We start from the raw sequence: 8,651 nt of genomic DNA on the forward strand, positions 1-8,651 counted from the left end.
CTATCACATTTTAGAAATCATCAGAAGTTATATATCACTTGAAAACATAAAATCTCAAAATTCATCCTTCAAAACCCATTTTAAAATCAGACATTGCATTACCATGTAAATGGCACATCAAAATCATGTTACAAAATGTTTTCAGTCATGAAATATAAAAATTTAGGTTTGTATCATGCACATTCAAGTCTATCTTCAAAAACGTGAGTGACAGTTATCAGGTTAAACTCCACTGGATGTGAAAATCTTACAACTCAAAATTTAACAATGTCTTCGGTGCTGCCTTATGATAACATGTTTGTATGTATATTATCACAGCAGCTTTCACAGTGATGCATTTTCACAGTAATGTCATTATATATATCTTTGTAAAAGATTAAATTAAAGAACTCACTGAAAAGATTAAATTCATTATTTTCCAATATTTTAATATTTTGCTTCTGGTAAGAATTTTTTCCATTCCTTTTCTCCATAGGTATTTATATCCCCCCCTCTGTGTAGAAAATGAACAGGATTTGTACTTCTGCAGCTCTACTTGCTCTCTGTTTTGCTGGTCAATGCAGACAGTCTCTGCACCTCCAGTCCTGCTGGAGCCATTTCCACCGGCAAGATCCGCAGAGCTTGAGACGGACACACATTACAGAAGTACGGAAACACTCTCTCGCTAAAGGTGTGCTTGAAGGTGTGGAGGTGAGTGTCGGTGAGAGGATTGAAGAACGACACTCGCCCTCCGTCCCAGTCCAGCTGGACTCTGATGCGTTGGACCTTCTGTTTCACTGCAAGCGGTGTGAGAATTTCTCCTGAAATGCCTTGTCCGTATCTGCCATTGTGAAAGCCAAGGCGCCACAGACCAGGACCGGGCAGATTGTCTCGAGTCTGGATGGCAGACTCTGAAATCACTCCTAAGACCCAGGTGGTGTTGTCCCCGACCTCGACGTCCCAGTAGTGAGTCCCAGAGCTGAAGCCCTCAGAGCCCAGGACGCTCGAATACCCCTTACATTTGTCTGTGTAACCCAAGGCCAGTCGACTCCACTGACCAAACCACACATCGCTCAGATCGTCAGAGAGATACAGGCATGGGTGAGCGGTGTTGGGGTCAAGGATTACAGGAACTACAGAGGAAAGAGAATGTCATGACAACTGTTTTTTTACAATAGGTTTATGATATTTTAGACTATACTCACTGTATTGAGTAGCAGCCTTCATTTTCTGCCATACTCTGAATTTCAGATTTCCCAGGTGCTTTGCCACATCGATCAGCACTTCTGGAAGTTTCTCTGGAAAGGGGCCGGTGCACTGAGTGCTGGAAGAACATCTATCAGTCAGTACTTAATGTCATTTGGGGTCCCAATCAAAACAGATTCAAACAAACAAAATCACACTTACCTTTCAGGTGGGCCTTTGTACTTCTTCAGATGGATTTACATGGAAACAACAAAGAGACATTGCAATTAAAAACAAATCTCATAATCAAAATCATAATAAAAGTTTATAAATATTATCTAAATTTATTTGACATTATTATGTATAATAAAAGTTGTTAAGTAGCAAACTTGCTTTCAACATTGATAATAATATTTAGAAATATTTTTTGAGCAGCAAATGAGCATTAGAATCAGCATTAGAATGATTTCTGAAGGATAATGTGACACTAAAGAAATGCAGAAAATTCTGCTTTGATCACAAGAATAAATTACATTTTAAAATATATTAAAAAAGAAACCATTAATACACAATAAATATAAAATAAAAAAGTTTAATTATTCAAATATAATAAATTTATACACACACACACACACACACACACACACACACACACACACACACATATATATATATATATATATATATATATATATATATATATATATATATATATTATATATATATAATTTTGGATCCTAGTAAGAAAGTATGATAAATAATTGGCTGTACCTGCAGGAATGAGATGTTGTTGGAATCTATCTCTTCCTCAGTGATCTTCATTCTTTCTACCAGAGATGAGAGTTCAGTGTTGATTTGCATCATCTGCTCCTGTAACAGCTTCCTCTTCTGCTCCTCTTCCTCCCTCAGAGCAGTTATCCTGGCCGCCTCTTCATCACGCAAAAACTGATGAAGCTGCTCAAACTGCTTCTTAATGTGTGTCTCTGTTTGCTCAGCTTGATTCTGTAACACAGTACAAAGATAATAAAAGTTATGTAATTGTTCCTCAATTCTGTAAAATGTGAGGGTTTTTCAACTGTTGATTTTACCGTGATGTGTTTCACTTGCTGATTACAGATGAATTTCTCTGATTTTAAGAGTTTGTGCTTCTCTTGCAAAGACTTCAGGCTTGTTTTGAGCACCTCCTGAAAAGGAAATTGAAAAGGTAGAGAATGGGTTAGAGTGGTGTTATTTAATTAATCTCAAAATATATTTTCTTCTGTATTATGCATATTTGCATCCAGGTTCTTTGCTGTGCTATTCAAGAATGAATACAGAAAAAAAAAATCTAATCATAACCATCACAAAACACCTGATTTCTGAGACTCACAGACGGCAATCCTTTAGTTAAGATTGTTGTTTTATAATCACTGATTTAGCTTTTTAATCTTATCTGTAATTTGATCTAGTGACTGGGTTATTAAACGGCCAGTTCTTAAGTCCTTACTCCAATATCAGACTGTCTAAATGTTTATATGATTATATATACATTCCACATGAAAAAAACTTTTCAAAGAATGTGCACTGTTCCTAAAATGCTTAATCACAAAAAATGAAGTACAAAATCATTGTTTTTTTAATTGATATGTGAAGTTTTGAGCTGATTATTAATATACGTAAGTTAAAATGCAGTGAAGTGGAATTAAATGCTCTTTAAATTCTCTTAAATTAAAACTATTAAAACTAAAAAGTAAATATAAAAAAATAAATACATAAATCTCACAGATAATGTGAACTGTACCTTGAGAGCAACTGCAGCTTCATCCACAGGTCTGCATGTGTGTTTGACATGAATATCACTGTTCACACACACGCTGCACACAAGATGCTCGTCCTCCATGCAGAAGAGCTGAAGTTTCTCGCCATGCACAGTGCAGAAGAACTCGGCCTCTGCTGACTTCGTCTTGTTTCTCTCCTGCAGGAAGATCTCACACAGGTCCTTCAAAGCACGGTTGCATGGAGGACGGTCCATGCAGAAGTCTGTCCGGCATACAGGGCAGATCTGTGATCCGCTGAGCTCCCAGTACTGATCCAGACAGACCCAGCAAAAGCTATGAGAACACAGCAGGAGGACAGGATCTCTATAGACGTCACGGCAAACAGAGCACAGAAGGTTCTCCTCAAAGTGAGACGGATGATTTGCCATTATGTGGTGTTTTAGCTGGTTAGAACTTGCTTTTCTGTTCACTGAAGTGTGGAGGAGAGATTCAAATACAGCTGAGTTGTGACGTCACTTGGTAAAAAAAAACCTGTTATGCCAGTGCATAAGGTTTCCAAAGAATGGCTGAATGAATCTGTGTGAGCACACGTTTGCACAGTTTTTGTCTTTCCTTGGAAAGATTGCCTTCAAAGATTCCAAATATATATATGTATTTCTGTTTCCTTTTCGATCCCTTATTTGGGATTCACTGGAACAACAGTATTTGACCTACAAATGAACCATAACCTTTTCTTCGTTACTTTGTCAGTTTCATTCTGAATTACGGAGTAGATAAAAAGTTGGCTAATAATGGAAAGACTTTCTTAGTTCTTGGTTAGACTTTATCCGTGTGACTCATGTGATGACATGCTGTAAATAGTGTCATTTGTTTCCATAAGGGAACTGGAAAACTACATGACAAAAAGCAAAATATGTAATATATCTCCATATATAATGGCCGGACATGACAGTTACATGTGTGGAGGTGAACTGAGGGTACAGATACTAATATGCAAATTATTCTTAACACAATTTGTTTACCATAGACTTGTACTATGAGTATGCACTATGCAGTATAAAATTCCATTGTGTGTGTTTGTGCCAATAGCTTCAGGCTGTTGTCATATTGTAAATCACTTGATGAATCTAAAAAAAGATTATTCTTTCTTACTGAATATAAATCTGAACTATATATGATAATATATACATAGTATACTCTGACACTCATAAAGTGCTTTAAAATAATAATAATAATAATAATAATACAGTAGGTCAACTAAGTGTGAAACCCATTACTTCACATGATCAAAACAAACAATGCTCTTACATCCACACAGGAAACCAAACAAAATTCAAGATAAATATATATTTTTAATTAATTATTAAATTAAACATTATTAAATATTAGTGTTAGTGTTAACTCATTGTATTATTAATTATTATTAATCTGTGGCATTGATTTTAAAAGGTGAAATAATACCTAAAGATTCTGCTTATGTTTTTAAGGAAATATTTTAAACTCAGGACATGCACATTTTTTTCTGTTTTTTGTTTTGTTTTTTTGTTATTCATCTTAAGCAATTTCTTAGCATCTTTCTTTAGACTGTTTTTGGGAATCCAGCCCAACATTCCTAAGAATAAACGTCATTTATAATTACTATGTAAATGAATGCCTCAAGATTATTCTTAAGTGTTAGGAAAATAGTTGAAAACCTCTTGAGAAGTTTTCAAGAATTGCACATTTTTACAACTCCTTGCAGCAATTATTTAACTGCTTTCTCAGGAAAGATTTTCGTCAATACAGCCCAAACATTTTTAAGAATAAAATAAATGTATAACTGCTATTTCTTCTTATTTTCTAACTGAATAGAAAAATAACAATTCATAATAACGTAATTTTTAATTTGGTTAATTTTATATTATTCATTTATCTGTGTGGACTCTTTCGCAAACACCACAAACAATCAAAATGTATAAATAGTTTATCTCCATTGTCCATGAGAGGGAGCCATTGCTTTGTAGACTGAGCAGCGTTTTGAAGCGTCTTGTCTTCTCGTTTCGGCGTTTCCTGTCTGAATGGATGAATACTGTCGCTATGACAGCTTTATATTGCAGGACCAAAAATGCCAGAACTTCTTCATCAAATATAATATGTAAAGCATGCACCATGTTACATGCATCAGGGCCCAGTAAACCACCCTTGTGAAAAAGGTGTATTATCTACTGATGTGACGTAAAAGAAACAATTATCAGTGACATTTCACCTCAGGAGCATGATGGCACTGGCAGAAGAAACAGGAAACAGATGTAATTAGTGACACTCCAGAGATCCCTGTCTTTTTTTCGGGATGCTGTTTTATTTCATCCCGTTGTAAGAAAGACAACAGTGATGTCTGGACGCTAGAAACACTAACTGCCCATTGCTCTCGCATAGCCAGTACTTTGGCTAAACAAGTCTTGTTAACAACAAACTTTTTCTGGTTAAGAACCAGCTAACTCAGAGTCCATCTGATCATCTGACTTGTAGTAAGTTACCAGTCACAGCTTTAGTCTTTAAGTCAGACACACTCACTCTGTTTAAATCTAGATTAAAAACGCATCTCTTTCGCCAAGCATTCGGATAATGCATCTCTTAAATTGTGACTGCAGTTGCATCTGATCAAATGAGCATTATTATTCTTTAACTTGGGTTAAACTAATTAATCTTACTTTGTTGGAACAGCAGCTATGCTAATGATGTCTCTATTTGTTTCTATGTTTTGCCACGATTTACACAAGCTCCAGTATGGATCCAGAACACCTGAGAAGAGATGATGCTGACCCTCAGAGGACCCCAGATGATGCTAACCCTAAAACAACAAACAGAACTAACAAATATTGCTACAAGTGTGATTGCATCATATAATAATTGCTGTTAGTGTTCATCGTCTGGCTGACTACGTCTTGTATTAATTTGTAAAGTTGCTTTGTTATAATTTGTATTGTAAAAAGCGCTATACAAATAAACTTGAATTTAATTTTTATGTGCAGTTTATTTATTTATTTTTTATTATAACAATTGAAAATGGCAATTTCTTACTATTTTGGTGTGAACTATGATCCTGACATCACTGAGGGGTTTAATTGAAAACAGAAAAAAAAAAGAATAAAAACAAGTATATAAAACAATAAGTATCTCACTGGACTGAACATGACTAACAGCAGTAAAATGTAATTTTGGCGGGGAAAATAATTATTTGATCTCCTGCTGATTTTTTAAGTTTGCCCACTTACAAAGAAATGAAGGATCTGTAATTTATTCTTATTTTTTTGTCACAAACTACAAAAAAATCCTTAAGGTTTATTTGCTTTCGTTTGGCAGCTCAAAGTTTCTGCTCCCTCCACAGATTTTCTAAGATTGAGGTCTGGAGACTTAAGGCTTAACAACTCCATGACCTTTTGGTGCTTCTTCTTGAGCCATTCCTTTGTTCCCCTGTAGGTATGTTTTGGGTCACTGTCATGCTGGAAGACCCATCCATGACCCATCTTCAGTGTTCTGGCTGAAGGAAGGAGGTTCTCATCCAAGATTTTACAGTACATGGCCCCATCCTGTACCCTTAGCATAAAAACAGCCATAAGGTATGTCTCCACCTCCGTGCTTGAATGTAGGGATGGTGTTCTTTGGTTCATAGTCAGCATTTCTCTCCCTCCAAACACAGTGAGTCGAGTTAATGACAAAGAGCTCAAATTTGGTCTCATCGGACCACAGCACTTTCTCCCAAACCTTCTCTGAATCATTTATCATTTAGATGTTCTTTGACAAACTTTAAACAGGCCTGTACATCTGCCTTCTTGAGCAGGGGGACCTTGCGGCCCTACAGGATTTCAGTCCAATGCAGCGTAGTGTGTTACCAATGTTTTGCTTGGTGACTGTGGTCACTGCCTTAAGATCATTAACAAGCTCCTCCCATGTATTTCGGGGCTGATCTCTCACCTTTCTCATGATCATCTTTACCCCATGAGGAGAGATCTTGCACAGAGCTCCAGACCGAGGCTGATTGATGGTTGTTTTGTATTTCTTCCATTTCCAAATAATTGCACCAACAGTTGTGTCCTTCTCACCAAGCTTCTTGCTGATGGTCTTGTAGCCCATTCCAGCCTTGTGCAGATCTTCAGTCTTGTCTATGACATCATTTGACAGCTCCTTGGTCTTGCCCATGGTGTTAGGAGATGTTGGAATGGAAGTTATAGATTGTGTAGACAGTAGTATACACCTAACGAGCTGACATTAGGAGTGACTTCTTAAGGTGACAGGACTAATCTGTTCTCCTCATGGGCACATAACCAGTCTGTGGGAGCCAGAATTCTTGCTGGTTGGTAGGGGATCAAATATTTATTTCCCCCCTGAAATTTCGAAACTCATTTCCAATATTAAATTTATTTCTAAAATTTTAGAAAAAGTTGTTTATGCTCAATTGTGCTCCTTCCTGCAAAATTCAATCAGGTTTCAGGCTCCACCATAGCACAGAATCTGCACTTGTTACATTTACAAATGACTACCATTATCGCTACCATTTTATTTATTTAAATGGGGAGTCATCTCATTTAACACCAGTAAACTATGGAGTGCCACAAGGATCTGTCCTAGGTTCTCTGCTATTTTCAATATACATGTTGCCCCTTGGTAATATTATTAGAAAATACGGGATTAGTTTCCACTGTTATGCTGATGATACTCAATTATATATCTCAACGAGACCAGATGAAAATGATCTAAGTTAACACAGTGGGTTAAACATTTAAAAGATGGGATGACCAATAATTTTCTCTTATTAAATTTGGATAAGACATAGATATTATTTATTGGAACAAAACACAGTACACATAATCTAGTAGACCACAGTTGTACAGCTTGGGTTAAATTAATGAATTTTACTTGGTTGGAACAGCAGCTACACTAATTAGGGCCTGAGCACTGCAGTGTAACTAGGATTTACACAAGCTCCAGTCTGGATCCAGAACACCTGAGAAGAGATGATGTCACCCCCTCAGAGGACCTCAGGTGATGCTAACCCTGAAACAACATACAGAACTAACAAATATTGCTACAAGTGTGATTGTGTCATATAATAATTGCTGTTAATAGTGTTCATCGTCTGGTTGACTACGTCTTGTATAAATTTTTCTGAAAATTTCCTGTCATAATATATCTTTTTCAGCTCTCAAAGGAGGCGGTCACATTTCTCTCCTCTCCTCCTTGACTTCCCTGCTTCGCCTGTTCTCTTGTCTCGTCTACTGTGTGAGACTCTCTCTGCACTGCTCTCCTAAACTGGAATATGGATTTGATTAATTGGTCTTTCAATGCAAATGACACCATCTTCTCAACGAGAAGCTTGGGTTGGGGGGAACCTGACTGCTCTGCCGGAACGTTCGCAGCTGGCTACACGATGGACGCGTGGGCTAATTGGCGGGTCTTGTGTCTGGCGGCTCTTTCCGTGGAGGACATTGAAGACATCTACCTATTCGGAACCATGATAACAGGTCTTCTGCTGATTGGATTAGGCTTTGCCCTGGGTTATCGAAAAATTAAGAAGACGGGAACAGCTGTCCAAAGCCTCGCAAGGCTGCCCGTCATGCTTGAAGCAGTGGGCAAGAGCGGTCAGCATTGAGACTGAGACTTTTAACCGCAATATGGATAGCATCATGAAGAAGTTCACGGCTTTGGAAAGGAAATTGGAGAATTTGGAGACCAAAATGGGCAATGAACAAT

At 37.1% G+C, this 8,651-nt stretch overlaps 1 protein-coding gene across 1 annotated transcript; it reads right to left on the reverse strand.

The window, feature by feature from the left end:
- Positions 1–531: 531 nt before the first annotated feature.
- Positions 532–7,100, reverse strand: LOC113048646 (E3 ubiquitin-protein ligase TRIM39-like). The gene is made up of 7 exons (XM_026210507.1): positions 6,876–7,100; positions 2,945–3,229; positions 2,253–2,348; positions 1,936–2,166; positions 1,387–1,409; positions 1,185–1,303; positions 532–1,112 (listed from the first exon to the last, which is right to left on the reverse strand). Exons 1-7 carry the CDS (start codon positions 7,098–7,100, stop codon positions 532–534), a joined length of 1,560 nt encoding a protein of 519 aa, XP_026066292.1.
- Between the last annotated feature and the right edge of the window lie 1,551 nt (positions 7,101–8,651).

Source organism: Carassius auratus, chromosome 29 (assembly GCF_003368295.1).
Source record: "Carassius auratus strain Wakin chromosome 29, ASM336829v1, whole genome shotgun sequence".
NCBI lineage: Eukaryota > Metazoa > Chordata > Actinopteri > Cypriniformes > Cyprinidae > Carassius > Carassius auratus.

What these genes read in the sequence shown, in the direction of transcription:
- LOC113048646 (XM_026210507.1), bottom strand. Translation starts at nt 7,100, where the DNA reads ATGGGCAAGACCAAGGAGCTGTCAAATGATGTCATAGACAAGACTGAA. An exon ending in AAGCTGCAGTTGCTCTCAAG is followed by an intron (nt 2,349 to 2,944) that starts GTACAGTTCACA and finishes TTTCCTTTTCAG; the next exon opens with GAGGTGCTCAAAACAAGCCT. An exon ending in AGCAAGTGAAACACATCACG is followed by an intron (nt 2,167 to 2,252) that starts GTAAAATCAACA and finishes ACTGTGTTACAG; the next exon opens with AATCAAGCTGAGCAAACAGA.